General features: G+C 38.3%; 1 protein-coding gene across 4 annotated transcripts in view; it reads left to right on the top strand.

Moving 5' to 3' along the window:
• Positions 1–15,694, top strand: part of EXOC4 (exocyst complex component 4) — a 746,744-nt gene that overhangs the window by 513,870 nt on the left and 217,180 nt on the right. For 3 of the 4 annotated variants that reach the window (XM_025471693.3, XM_025471694.3, XM_025471695.3), the window contains exon 11: positions 12,115–12,334. In XM_025471693.3, coding sequence (XP_025327478.1) covers positions 12,115–12,334 — 220 coding nt within the window. Of the gene's footprint in view, positions 1–3,202; positions 4,060–12,114; positions 12,335–15,694 lie in introns of those variants that run through there. The other variant, XM_025471696.3, reaches the window with a different exon arrangement.

Raw genomic sequence — 15,694 nt, 5'->3', positions numbered from 1 at the left:
CCTGAGCCAAAGGCAGATGCCCAACCACTGAGTCACTCAGGCACCCCTACGTCATCTGATTTAATAAAAGCCTGGATTATGGTGCTGGATGTTAACAAATGGAAACGGGAATGTCCGTCCAGGCACTGGCACGAAGCGAGTTGAAGTGGCGCCATTCCTATCATAGCTGTCAGTGATAGTCCCTGGGGCATGATTCTCTCACCATGGATGCTCCAGAACCTGGACCAGTACATGGCATAAGGTAGGCACTCCACAAGTGCTTGCTTAAATGAATGAAGAAATGAACCCATGAATAAATGCATGAACTAAGAGGACGCATGAAGAGAATGCCTCTAAGTCTGGAAGCTACTTTCATGAGCAGCAAGGCTGAAGATAAGAGAGGAAGAAGTGAAAAATGATTGTGTTTGAGCCCTGGTAACTGGAACAAGGATGGTACAAAAATAGAGAACGTAGAGGGAGAGAAATGAAGTAATAATAGTGGGAGGGCAGCTATGAAGACTTCCATTTTTGAGATAATTTGAATTGTCAAAAGGACATCCAGTTGAAATAGCTAACAGATTACAAATACAGATCAGGGTCTTAGGGGAAGAAGTCAGGGCTGGAAATAAAACTTACTGTATCCTGAGAGAAATAATGCAGTCTCCGGTATGTATATCCAGATATTTGTATTTAGCAATGTGAAAGTTCTCTCATTCCATGCAAGCTTCCACTGTGTCAGCAAACTCTAGGGCTTTTCACATGGACTAATGTTGATTGTCCTCCTCCTACCAGCCCCCTTCCGAGTCCTACCCCTAAGGGTGAACATTTGGGAGGCAGCACTGTTAGAAGAGTCCACTGTCTAGAGTGGTGGTGAAGTCTAGCCAAACCACCCAAGTTCAAATCTTTGCTCCATTGCTTAGTAGCTGTAAGTACCTTGGAAAGGTACTTAATCTTTCTATGCCTTCATTTCTTCTTCCAAATAGCATTTATAAAAGTATTCTTTGGTGTGTTTTAAGGAAAAAGTGAAGCAAAGCATGGGGTGGTTGCTTCAAACATTTTGGGCATATTATAAGCACAATGTAACTATCAACTAATAATATTTTTTCACTTGCTCGGTTTCATTGTACATAAAATGCAGACAGCAATAGTGCAGACCTCATCGAGTTATTGTGAGAATTACATAAAAGAATCCATATAAAGCTCTTCAATCAGGACATGGTAAGAGCTGAATTTTTTAAAAAATTTATTTATTTATTCATGAGAGACACAGAGAGAGAGAGGCAGAGACACAGAGGGAGAAGCAGGCTCCATGCAGGGAACCTGATGTGGGACTCGATCCCGGGTCTTCAGGATCACACCCTGGGCTGAGCCACCCGGGCTGCCCAGATGTAAGCAATTCTTAATAGAGCTGCTCCTGACAGCAACAGGTAGAAGATTGGCCAGCTCCCTGTATCTTGCATTAGAATATCTAAGGCCAAACTGACGCAGAACCCCTAAAATATAAAATGTTTAAACATTACAATGTAAGCTCCCAGATGACATGGTAGACATTTTGTAATAAGTTGCTATTTTTCTTGAAAATTTTTCAAACAGCCTTATCTTTTGTAAAAAATAAAAAGAGAGAGAGAGAGAGAGAGAGAGAGAGAGGTTTCTTAACTATAAATAAGTGGAAGGAATTAAAAAAAAAAAAGAATTCCAGGTCTATTGGAAAAGCAGGGTTATCATTTTGCCTTGGAGTTTTAAATCAGTGGCCCTTATTTATTTATTTGCCTTTTTTTTTTCATTAAAAAAGAAGATTGCTTGATATTAAGGGTTAGAGTTTGGATTGCTTCAATTTTCAAATTATATGCTTAAAAAATTTAAACAGCTGTCATTTTAAAGAAGCTTACTTCATTTTACCTAAAGTGCTTTTCAGTCTGGAGGGAACACTTAAATGCAGGTACAAATCACTTGCAGTATACTCGTGGTAAGATTTTTTTTTAAGTTATATTTGTTTACAAGCTTGCAGAGTTCAAATTTTGTAGATAATATTCTTTTCTCCCTTTACTTAATGATTTTTACCTCTTTTTTTCCCTCTAGTGCTAGGCATGAATTTTACTCATTACAAATAAGAGCACCCAAATCCCTTTTTATTTCATTAGTTCAGCAAATTGTCTCCTAGGGGTATGGGCTGAGGACATGATTGGGCTCAGCAATGATGAGCTTATTTTGCACTTTTACCCAGAAAATCTTTATATACAAAAGGCACAGATAGTAGTTACACTCAGCATGAACAATTACACAGTGTTGGGGGAGCCTCTTCCCGATGTGCCGATGACTTACTCCTATGAATTAAGAGGCAAATGCACTCCAAAGTGCATTAACCTTTATGGATTTTTCTTCAGTTTTCATGTTCCACTGATTTATGGTCTGAAATATGTCTGTTGCTGCTATTTCTGAGTGAGTCCCTTGTAAATCATTTCTAAATGATCTTTTTTTGAGTCAGATAATCCAAGTAAGTTGACTGTATCTCCAATCAATTCCTGTGAGCTTGCTTTTTGCTTTCTCCCTTTCTTCCCCTTTCTTTCTCTTTTCTTTCTTTCTTTCTTTCTTTCTTTCTTTCTTTCTTTCTTTCTTCTTTCTTTCTTTCTTTCTTTCCTTTTTCTTTCTTTCATTCTTTCTTCCTTTTTCTTTCTCTCTCTCTTTCTTTCTTTTCCTCAAGTTGTTTTAGTTTGCTCTATGCCTTAAATGTCACATCTGAGAATAAGTGAATGCCTAGAGGAATCTGTCTTAAAGGAGCCATGCTTGCCAGGCCGACTCTGTGCCTACTGAGCAGTTTCTGGCCTTTTGCGTGGCTTCAACTCGGGTTTGATTCTGAAGGCCCATTTACCTTAGTACTCCATCTAACTGGTTACAGTTTTTTTTTTTTTTAAAGGGTTTATTTACTTATTCATGAGAGACACAGAGAGAGATGCAGAGACACAGGCAGAGGGAGAAGCAGGCTCCACGCAGGGAGCCTGACGTGGGACTCGATCCCAGGACTCCAGGACCATGCCGAAGGCAGGCACTAAACCACTGAGCCATCCAGGGATCCCTAACTGGTTACAGTTCTTTGTACAAGGATAGGCTCATGCCTAGGAATGGATTTTATTATGGGTTATTGATTGCTATCTTGCATACAAATCAAGCATGGCAGGGATTTTGAGTATACTGTGCTCTCATAAAAATCTACTATTTCTCTTAGAAGCCAGTGTGGAGAAGTGTCATCAGCACGCAGGACTCTGTTATCACTACTCCTTGGCATCATTTTCCATGGGCCCATATTTCTGCAGGGAAGTTCTGCATTTGTGTTCAATGTTCCGTTCTCTGTGTGTCTGAAGATTATTTCTATTTTGTAGATTGGGGGGGGGGACCATAATTTTATGTTGTCTTTCAAATGCCTGTGTTATCCATGCTATAGGGTTGTTGTTACTGCTATTGTTTGCATTTGTGCTGGAAAACCAAAGCACAAAATCAAAGGTACAGATTTCAGAAATTCAGATTCAGAATCCTGGCTTTTAAAAGCACAAGCATCTCATTCCATGTCTCTCTCATGAACCGTGCATCACTATTGATTGCTAAGTTTTTAATGTACACATTTATAAATATCTGTGTCATGTGGTATTATTAAATGTGCAAATATTAAATGTGACAGTAGAGTACCACACGGTGAGCATGGTTAAGTATGCTTGATCACCTAAGCAGACCTTCTTCAGGCCTGTAAATATCATGCAACTTTTCACATAGAAACTTTGGACTAAAATGAAGAAGATGGTTCAGATTTTTTTTAAATGGCTTTAAAGCTATTTTGTAGTGAAAGAGATTCAGAGCTTCTTGGTGAAGGTAAGCATGGTACATCTCTGCAGAGCGTTTATATTGGAAGGTACATTAGTAGAACATTATGATAATGCGGAGAGATTGAGATGGTCAGAGGGATAAATCCCTCTACACATTTCTGCTGGTTCCAATACATGGGATCATGAGAAAAATCTTCAGCCTTTCAGACGAATATTTTATGTGCATTATGCAGCCTAAAATACCAAAACCATATGTGATCATATATCAAAGTGAAAAGAATTAATATATTGTATGATATAGATTATACACAAATGTATACATTAACTGTATACATTATATATAAATGTATTATGTATTATATTTATTTATATATAAATGTATACATTATATTGTGATTAGCAATAAGCTGACATACTGTTCATGGGAGAAACATGACTGAATTTCTTGTGCCCCAAAAGCCAGGCAAATATGAATTTTCTGAAATCTGTATGTCTGATTTTGTGTTTTGGTTTTATGGAAAAATGATGTTTCCTCATGACTGTGTTTAAGTTATACGTTTTTGACAATATCAGAGAAGTGATGCTGTACCATTCTCTATCTTATTAGGAGGTACATATCAGCTTGTCCCATTGCTAATAATATTGGCCGTAAAACTTTAAAAACTCATTAGAGCATGAATGTTAGGAATACATATTTACTCTGAGTAACTACTTTTATTCAAATGAATAAATATCATTACTCCCATTGCAACTTCTAAGATATAATATAGGCCTTCCATATTCAACAGTATTTCCAGCTGGTAGCAGCCATAATTCCGGGCTGAGATAAAATGGAAGAAATGGAGCTTTGCAATGAAACAATTTGTGGCAGGGAGGCTGGATCAACCATGGAGCTTGGGAAGCTTGAGTGAGATTTTAATTAGTTTATGATTTCCCTGGACAGAAATCAAACCAAGATAAAAATTTTGAGAATACTACTTCATGTATAGGTAGTATGTGCTCATGTATGCACACAGTTGCTATAAGAAAGAGCAAGTTTAAAATATAGGTACTGCCTATGGCCATATTTCAGGAGGCCCCCTAGTTGACAGTGTTTTGAAACTTTGTTTAAATATTTACAAGTGGCAATATTAGAATTTTGGAAATGAGATCCGTACTTAAAGACATTCAAGTGCCATTAGAATCTGTTGCCTACTTGCATTTGTTTTTTGATTTATCCTACTTTACAGCCTTCGGTTTAGGAGGCTGATCTGAATAAGGTTCCTCAAAATCCTATTACTAGATGCTCTGCATGTGGCATTCTGTAGCTACCTTTTTTTTAGTCTCCTTCTCCTCCTTTCCATGTACATAGATGTACCTGGGCTTTGTGTTTGCCTTCTCATCATTTACAGGATGGGAGTCCCTAGTGTGAAAGCACTTCACCAGATTAGATAATACCCTTTTGACAGGGTTCCATCTGTGTTCCATCTTAACTTTGAAGTGAAGTGTTTTCTTTCCTAATGAGATTCTTTTTGCTGTTAACAATTCAGTGCTTTTTTACTTCCATAGAACTGATTAGGAGCATTGTTGGAAAAACTGAGCTTTTTGATGATTTGCCTCTACACCCTTGACTCTCTCTCCTGTCTCCCATTCAACAGACCAATTTTAAAGTACTTACTAGGTAAAAGGAGCCATGCAATACATTGTGGAGAATCTGGGGGAAAATAAAATGTCGAGTTGCCCATGAAAAATGATAAGGAGCTTCTCCCAATAACTTGTGGTGGTAATTCAACAAAACTAAAATGGGGATCCCTGGGTAGCTCAGTGCTTTAGCGCCTGCCTTCAGCCCAGGGCGTGATCCTGGAGTCCAAGGATCGAGTCCCACGTGGAGCTTCCTGCATGGAGCCTGCTTCTCTCTCTGCCTGTGTCTCCTGCCTCTCTCTCTGTGTGTCTCTCATGATAAAATAAATAAAATCTTTAAAAAAAAAAAAAAGCAGAATGAAGATGTTCACTGTAGGATTATCTATAATAAAACCAGAGGGTTCACATTCACATTCCCTAATAGATGTTTGGTTTAATAATGTTGTATTCATTAGTGTGATGGAATGAGTTTATAATACTCTGCAAAAGAGCAGAATGTAAAGTTGTGTCAATAACTGTATTGTAGAAAGTAAAAGAAACAATGCTGGGAATGTGGTGAAGAACTTGAGAACCTTCCTTCAGTAAGAGGCAACTGTTAACACCTGGGGGGTGGAGACTTTTCTTCCTTGTTTTAATATTTTATTTGGACTTCTAGTCCAGATTCTTGGGAGGAAGTCATTGTCACAGAGGTTGCACCTTCGTTTCAGGAACTCCAGGTTGAAGTTAAAGGAAATGCTTGTTGTATTCAGTACTCTCTTCACCAAATTTCTTCTGAGAGCCTATTATGTGCTAGCCATAGAGTAAGTACCACTAGGCTCTGAGGATACAGGAGGAACAATTTATACTTGACCTCTGGCCACATGGGGCTTTGGTCATTCCCACATCAGTCTGTTCCTAAAATAGTCAAAGTATTTATTTTGTGGTCCAAATTGCCAATTATGGGCAGGCATGGGAAGGTGAAGGGGCAAGGTTAAAAAATAATTAGAAAATATATTGCTCTTGCCTCCTTGTGCCCATCTTATCAGGGTCCATGTACTGATGGTAGCCACAAAAATAGTAGTGACCAGTTAACCATCAGTTACTAGGCGCTACCTTCTATACTGGGTGCTTAACTTTCACGTTCCTCCTTGAATCAGCAGAACAATTTTCTTTGATCCAGAGAGGTTAAATAACGTTCCCTGCAGTGTATGTTGGGGATTCAGCCTCAGGGAAACCTGTTCTCAGTGTTCTGTTGGGGCCCCTCTGGTTCCCTCCTCTTGCCAGCGACCCTGAGTCTCCTTTCCCTTCTGGCTGCATAGGAGACTTTCTCTCCTGTGTCCTTCCTGCCCAGGAAAGGGCAGTTTGCCCATTTCATGTATTTGCTTCCTCTGTTTGATGAGAGTAAAAACGGACTGATCAGACAGCTGCGTTTTTTCTTTTTTCATTCTCTTGTACACGTTTCATGCTTTCTGCACGGTGAGGGCCCGTACCACCCTGGAAGCTGATTTGGACACATGTTGAATGGGTCCCCTTGAGGAAGAGATGACAGCATCAACCTGGATGTGTCCTTCTAGACTGATGTGCCTGCTGTAGGGATTTAGAGATTCATGTTGGAAAGAAATCATTCGGCTGAAAGCAATGGGAGCCCTGCCCCTCCATCAGTGCTGCTCAGAGCTGTTTCATATTTGGAGGACCCCAAAGGCAAATAAAGAACTAGGAAAGAAGAAAATGTGGGTAATTTAGAGCCTTCTGCCACTGTTTAGGAGCAGGTTAACTGGTAAGAATTTGTTTCTAACAAATGATAAAGGTTTTGAAAATGTAGGAAGTATTTCTCAGAAGACTCTTTTTTCTAAGTCCCATTGAAAAGCATAAGGAGGGATTCTGATGATTGAGTCCCATAATATTAGAAAATTATGAAATGAAAAGGTCTTTGGCGTGGTTACTCATAAGCAAATTAAAAACAGTGGTTTTCGGGAGGCCTGGGTGGCTCAGCGGTTGAGCACCTGCCTTCAGCCCAGGGCGTGATCCTGGAGTCCCGGGATTGAGTCCCGCATCAGGCTTCCTGCATGGAGCCTGCTTCTCCCTCTGCCTGTGTCTCTGCCTCTCTCTCTCTCTCTCTCTCTCTTTCTCTCTCTCTCTCTATCATAAATAAATAAATAAATCTTAAAAAAAAAAAAGAAGCCTCATTAGTGTTTCTCGTGGCTTTTCACTGTCTGTTTTCTTTCCTACATTCTTTGGCTTACTTTATCATTGTGATAATCCTATATGTATAAGCCCTCCCTTCCTTCTACCCTGCCATGTGCACGCGTGCACACACGCATACACACATACCCCCCTAGACCCAAAGGTTAATGGAATGTTAAGCTGGTAATACGCAAGATTAACCATCATATTTATTTATTGAGTAAAGGAAACTCTTTATTAGGTCAAACAGCTACACTTAAAGAACATTATGCACCAAACTTTAAATGTGGTCCAATTAAAAAGCATTTTATGAAACACATTCTTTCGTATGTGTAGGTAATTTTTTAATATTTTCTAATTTAATTTTGAGTAGCTGATACATTCAGTCTTTAAAAATTCAATGGTTACAAGATCTCTTTTCTGTTTGCTAGCTAGGATGCTGATTCATAAATTCTTAAATAAGGCCAATATGATCTTTTAAAAAAGTCAAATGATTATTAAAAGTTATAATGGAAGAGTCTGATTTCCGCTTCACTTCCAGACCCCACTCCATCCCTTCCTCCTACAGGTACTTCCTTTGGTTAGTTATTTTGTGAGTCTTCCTACGGTGTCTTTATAAGAAAACAAACAAATGAGGATATATAATTTTTACAGAAAGGTCAGTGTAATGAGTACTACTAAATATTGATCTGCAGCTTGCATTTCTCACTGAACAATTTATCTTGGAGATCCTTACACGTTAGTGTATTGAGAGCGTCCACATTGTGGGGTTGAGGTTATGCACAGTATTCGAATGTGTAGATACACGTTTATTTGTTTATTTGATTCATCCGTAAATGATGAATTTTTTTTAGTTGTTTTGTCTTTTGCTGTGAAAACAATGCTGCACTGCTCTATGTAATCATATTTACTTATAGCTGTCAGAAGTATTTCCCACAAGTGGGATTTCTGGGTCAAAAGAAAATGCATTTGTAATTTTGAATGATGATGCCAACTTGCCCTTCAGAAGAGTTGTACTGCTTTTCATTCCCATCAAAAATGCATGAGAATGCCTCTTCCCACACTTATGCCAAAAGAGTATGTTTTCAGACTTTTGGAATTTGGTCAATGCATGAATGTAAAAAAAAAAAAAGGCATCTCAGTGTAGTTTACTTTTCATTGTGTTCATTATGAACAAAATTAAGATTTTTTTTCTCATGCTTAATGGCCATTGTTTTCCTTTTACTGTAGATTTTCTTTTCATGTCCTTTGATCATTTTTTCTACTAAATTGTTTGGTTTTTTTTCTAACTCATCTGTGATAGAAGTTGCAAATATATCTTTCCAGTTAATCATTCAGTTTTTGTCTTTACTTGATTCGATTTGATTTGATTTCCCTTCTACATTTTTTTCGAAGAAAATCTAAAATATAACACAGTCCTTGTTTGCATAGCATTGTGGAGCTGTAAAAAATCACCATGCAAAGCAATCTTAATTAATGGGGAAAATCACAGTTGTTTCTCGACTTGAGCAAGTTTTTGCCAAAACATGAAAAACTCCCTTGCTGTCAGTTATAAATGTATCCAAAAAAGAAAAAAATAAGAAAACCAATACATGTTTAGCACTCTCTGACATTAGAAACATTAAGAAATGTTTTGTTAAAGTCTTAAAGTAGTTTGAACAGTGCTTGCGCCTTCTTTTCATTGTGTACTTTATGACACACTGAGCATCTTTTCTAGGTGTTGGTGGAATGTCTTACTTGGGTTAAGTCTGAATCTGCCAGCACTTTATTCTTTGCTTTTCAGTTTCATGAAATATCTTCAAGACGTGTGCAGTTTGGGCCACCTCACTTCCTCTGCAATGCCTTCATCCCTTTCATCACAAAGACTTTGCTTGGTGAGGTGAATAAGTTCACCTTCCCTCAGGTTGTGTTTGCCCCTGAAACAGGGGCAGTGTCAACATTCCCAGCTGTTTCTTCTGTAAATCCACTTACATTCCATTCAATTTCACCCCGAGTATTGTCACTGTTTGTTTTTGCTGTAGTTCTATCCTTTTTTTGGCCAATTCCCTCTTTTAATTATCCATTTTTATAAAATGCCTCATGGGTTTTTCACTAGGAGACAAGAAGACAACACAACTACACACTTTGCTGCCTGAACATGACCTGAATAACAAATAGGCCATTATCAACCACTGAGAGACTTGGAAAGAAGTGACATGATTGATCCATTGAGCATGGTGAACATCAGTTATTTACATAGGGATTTCTGGATTGAGGAGGTAGCAGCAGAGTTTTCATTTTACGCCATTAGACACAGTTAGTATACAAGTAACTGGAACTTAAATCTTGTTTTGGGGGGACTTAAATTTGTGCATATCCAAACCATGCAAAGCAGGAACTTCCAGAATAAAAAAAAGTGCATAGAATAACGTAACAAATATGTACATACTCACCTGTGAGCGTGGAAAGTTACTCACATTCTGCTGTCTATGCTTTAAGTGTTCTCAGTAAAGGAAACAGATCATGACAAATAAGGTTGAAGTTCTCCTTTGTCCCTACCTCCCTTCCTCTTTCCATTCCTTCCCTCCCCACGTACAGTCATCATGAATTAAAAGAGTATCATTTATTCTCTCTCTCCCCCTGCCCTTTTTCTTTTTATTTTGAATATAGTCAACACATGATGTTACATTAGGTTCAGGTGTACAACTTAGTGATTTGACAAGTTTATACATTATAACGGCACTCACCACAAGTGTAGCTGCCACCTGTTCCATTACATCATTATTACACTATCACTGACTGTATTCCTTATGTGACTTGCTCATTCCATCACTGGAAGCCTGTATTTGCCTCTCCCCTTCACTTACTTACTCCCCCAAATGTCCCCCTCGCAGCAACCATCAGTCTGTCCTCTGTATTTATAGTTCTGATTCTGCTGTTTATTCATTCATATTTTTTAGATTACATTTATGAGTGGATCATATGGTATTTGTCTTTCTCAGTCTGACTTATTTCACTTTCTAGGTCCATGCATGTTGCCTCCTATGGCACGATCTCATTCATCTATAATGGCTATGTAATACTCCATTGTATATATAGGGGCACCTGGGTGGTTCAGTCAGTTAAGCATCTGCCTTCAGCTCAGGTCATGATCCTGGGGTCCTGGGATCGAGCCTGCTCAGCAGGAAGCCTTCTTCTTCCTCTCCCTCTGCTTATCCCCCTCTGCTCATTCTGCCTCTGTCTTCAAGAAGTAAATAAAATCTGTTATAGAAATTCCATTGTATCTATGTGCCACATTTTCTTTACCCTTTCATCTATTGATGGACACTTAGGTTGCTTCCATGTCTTGACTATTATAAGAATGCTGCAGTAAACATAGGGGTGCATATATCTTTCTGAGTTAGTGTTTTCATTTTCCTTGGGTAAATACCAGGGGGGAGGGGGGTGATTGATTATATGGTATTTCTATTTTGAATTTTGTGAGGAAAGTGCACACTGTTGTCCAGAGTAGCTGTACAATTTACATTCCCACCACTAGTGCACAAGTGTTCATTTTTCCTCACATCCTTGACAACATTTGTTTCTTTTTTTCTTAATTTTAGTCATTCTAACAGGTGTGAGGTGATATCTCATTGTGGTTTCATGTAAAAGAATGAAACTGGCCTATTTTCTAACACCATACACAAAAATAAACTCAAAATGAATTAAAGACCTAAACAGGAGACCTGAAACCATAAAATCCTAAAAGAAAGCACAGGCAGTAATTTCTTTGACATCAGCTGTAGCAACATTTTTCTAGATATGCTTCCTGCGGCAAGGGAACAAAAGCAAAAATAAACTATTGGGAGTATATCAAAATAAGAAGCTTCTGCAGAACAAAGGAAACTATTAGGAAAACAACAACAAACAACCTACTGAATGGGAGAAGGTGTTTGCAAATGACATATCCAATACAGGGACAGTATCCAAAGTATATAAAGAACTTAAACAACCCAGCACCAAAAAAACAATCGTATCAAATGGGCAGAGGACCTGAATAAACATTACAAAAACATACAGATGACCAACAGCCATGTGAAAAGATAACTTGACATCACTAATCATCAGGGAAATGCAAATCTACCTTTTTTAAAAACATTTCTGACTACAATTATTAAGGCCTCAGTGAAATATGCAGTATTTGTGGGTGTGCTTTTAAATTTGCATTATAATTTGTTTTCTGTTCATCATACCTTCCTTTGTTTCTTATATTCTTATTTCCTTCTTGAATTAATACAAATATCTTTTGATGTCTCCCTTTTTTCCCCTTAGTGTAGAAGTGGTATTTTCTATTTTGTCCTATTTTTATTCATTTAGTGAAATAACTTAGAAAAATTAAAGCAAATAGTAGACAAATGATAAAGTGATGACCTGTTCTTGTTAAGAATGCTGCGAATTTCCCCTCACCTCTTCATAGAACAAGAGGCCAAAGCCTAGAAATACCCATATGTGTTTTGTGATATTTTCAGGACTATTTTTCTGGTGTATTTGACAACCATTTTCTTCTGCTGTCCTCCAGATTTATCCAGGAGATTGAGCATGCCCTGGGACTTGGCCCAGCCAAACAGTGCCCTCTTCGAGACTTTCTCACTGTGTACATCAAGAACATCTTCCTCAATCAAGTCTTGGCAGAAATCAACAAGGAGATTGAAGGAGTCACCAAAACATCTGACCCCTTGAAGATCCTAGCTAATGCAGACACCATGAAGGTGATGGGGGTGCAGCGGCCTCTTCTGCAGGTAATAATATACTTTGTATTATTTTTATCAGCAGTTTTCATGGACTTGGCAAGAAGCACAAATTAGAAAAAGAAGAGAAGAAAAATTACCATCTGTTTCTATATTCACCAGAGACAAAACAAGAGAAAATAAATTAAACCGGCACTAGGGAAATTTAGAACTAATGTAGAGATAATGGAAATTCCTTCAGATCTTTAAGGAAAGGTGATTGGCTTTGCATAGGGAAGATGGTGAGTCTATTAACATGCAGGCACCTCCTCGTTATTTGCCTGGAACTCGTCCTGAAAGGAGTTCCTTTTCCCCTGGTGTATGTACCAGGAGTAGGAAGGACTTCAGGGAAGAAGATTACTGTGCCAAACCTCAACTACCAACAAGGAAACCCTTGTGCCATTTTACGGCAGACTTACCATAAAGAAGTACGCTAGCTGTGAGCAAATTTGAACCCACCAGCAAACTGGCCTTTAAAAGTCAGATCATTTAATTCAAGGTCTTGTTAATATTAAAGATTTTACTTTGACTGTATAAGGAAATGGTTTCTAGGCAACAGAAATTAAGTAATTTGTTAGTAGTTATTTGGATTTATAGGCTTGAGGTAAATTTATTTTATATCCATTTTAGCCAATGTCTTAGATGTAAGTATAAAACCAAAGGAACATTAGCATGAATTTAAATTATATATGTACATTAACTATTATTACACATATGTACATTAACTATTATTACACTGTTTTTGTATCTTTATAGTATTTCTTCATTTGAGAAAATGATGGGTACAATAGCATATTTTTATATAAGTTGCACAAGATAAGGATATCTCAAGTGTGGAAGACCTGAGCTCTTCGAAGAAAACTTATGTAAACCGAAAGGAGTTATAGTTACTTTAGTGGCTTGCACTTACTGCCTTTTTATGTGTGTTCCTTGGTTTTTCCTTCTTTGTGCATTAGAGTTAATACCAATGCTAGACTACTTTCTTAGGCAAGTGTTCTAGTTATGAGCATTCTATTTTTTTTTTTAAGATTTATTTATTCATGAGAGACACACAGAGAGAGGTAGAGACACAGGCAGAGGGAAGAGCAGGCTCCCTGCGGGAAGCCTGATGTGGGACTCAATCCCAGGAACCTGGGATCACACTCTGAGCTAAAGGCAGACACTCAACTGCTGTGCCACCCAGGCATCCATGAGCATATTTTTTTAGGAGCATACTCTTCTGTGGTATTGAGAGACCAGAATAGAGGCTTCTCCCAGAGCTTGCATAATAAGAGCATCATACCTGGGAAAGCATTCATTTGGATCGTCTGGGCCTGTGTGAGATCTGTTCCCTGTGCAGGATCTATAGAGTATGGGATGCAAGGAAGCGAGAATGGCCAAGCCATGGGTTTACTTGTCCCTCCCATGAATTACCCTTCCACGGGCTCTTTGCATGGCTGGGACTTTATCTCAGAGTTCCTGTTGAGATGTCACCTCCACAGGGCAGCTTTTCCTGATTGTCCTACCTAAGTACATCCCCTTCTCTGATTGTTCTACACTCTTCCCTCCCTCCAACCCCCAGTCTAGTCCCAACACTGAAGCTGAAGTCCCTGGACTGTATCATCAAAGCTCCCTTTCCAGGTGATTTACTATCTGGTTCTGCCAATGGGAAGCCTTAGAAGCAAATTAGAAGAGGTGAGAGAAGAGAGATTAGGGCTGTTTCTTATCTCCTTCCTCTCCACTTTGGATTGTTGGCCTGGCTCTGGGTGCATCCCTCTAGAGCCAGAAGTCCTGCCAGGTGAGACCTGCTCCCTAGCCCCAGCTCCTACTGGATTCTGGTAATGTCATTTCTGCCCCTTGCCCTTTGATGACAGCTTTCTGCTATGACTAGTCCCTGGGCACCTCCCCATCCCTTGTTGCTTCTTTCAGTACTGTCCATACCTCTGTAATTCCACCTCTTTGTTAATGTTTCCTCATCTGAATCATCTGCATGGAATTCTCTTTTTTCTCAAGATCCCAAAGGAATCTCTCCAGTTAGTCACTATTTTAACTCTTTAGTTCTATTTTCATCTTAAACACAATTACCATACTTATTAGTTCATCAATTCTCTAGCTTTCTGTCTTTTCCCAGTAGAATGTAAGTTGCAAAAGCATAGTGCAGTACCAGGTAGCAAAAAGGTAGTTTGATAAATAATTTATTAAACAAATGGATAGATGGATGGATGGGTAGACACAGTGGGTAAGTTTTGAGAGTCTGAAATAACCACAGAGTCGGTGTGGGAAGATGAGAAATAGAAAGTGACAAAACCTTGTTTGTATCTAGCTTTTGTCAGACCATATAATTAACTTCCTCTCATTCAGAAAACCTTCCAGTATTTATGTCCCTGCTGTGTCATGCTCCCTGCTAGCATTACAGAGCAACTTTAATATGCTTAGTGAATATGTGTAATATGCTTAGTGAATTCCAAAGAAAACAAAGGCAACGGTGTACTATAGAGCATATCTGCATACTAAAGATGCTGGTGTATTTTACATGATGATTTTCAGCTTGAGAAGCAAAACACATTAAAACTCATAACTAGTTGACTATAATCTGGGCCATGTCAGGGCCACACCTTGCCAGCTAAATGACATCTCGGGGCAGCCTACTGCTGTCTTATTAAATTTCTTCCAGCCTCATCACCAGCTTGTTTTTTAAACTGATTACTCCATTCTGAGGCTAGATGAGAACTCCAAGTTCACCTGCTCTGTCTTTATCTGAGTCAAGATAGAATTCTATGTGACTAAATCTTTAAACTAAGGTCCTTCAACTTTTTCATCTCCAAATTTGTTGTCACAACCAAAAACACCTGCTTTCTTATTTATTTTGTTGCCCTTCCTTCATAAAAATTTTATTTTCTGAGAATGCAAATTTTAGACCATATCAATACATTTGTTTAATATTCTCAGAATAATGAGATGTAAAAAAATAAATGAGATGGTTATTTTCCCTTCACATCTTGAGACATTCTCTGGCTTTATAATCATCATAAATTGTTTTCAAACATAATTTTTCATGGTCAAGTTTCAGTGTTTCTTTAATGTCACCCTAACACTTTCTTTTCATCACCTTAACATTTTTATTAGGCTAATTGTAGGTGAGTAATCTGAAGAGAAAATAAATAATTCTCAAAAATTTTTGCTGAGGGTCCAAAACAACTGCTAAGAAGGGAGTTTAGAGAAATACATATATGTGTAAAAGATGCAAGTGGGTTAAATAGTTACTTGAAGTATAAAAATGTCCTTTGAAACCATTCCCTCTGCTGGACTGTCATTTGGTCAGAGAAGAAAGGGTTGTAGCTTTGCCCTGAGGCAGCACCCAGTGTCACATAGCATCAGCACAACTGAATTCTC

Source organism: Canis lupus, chromosome 14, assembly GCF_003254725.2.
Source record: "Canis lupus dingo isolate Sandy chromosome 14, ASM325472v2, whole genome shotgun sequence".
NCBI lineage: Eukaryota > Metazoa > Chordata > Mammalia > Carnivora > Canidae > Canis > Canis lupus.
This window is presented reverse-complemented; position numbering and strand designations above follow the sequence as displayed.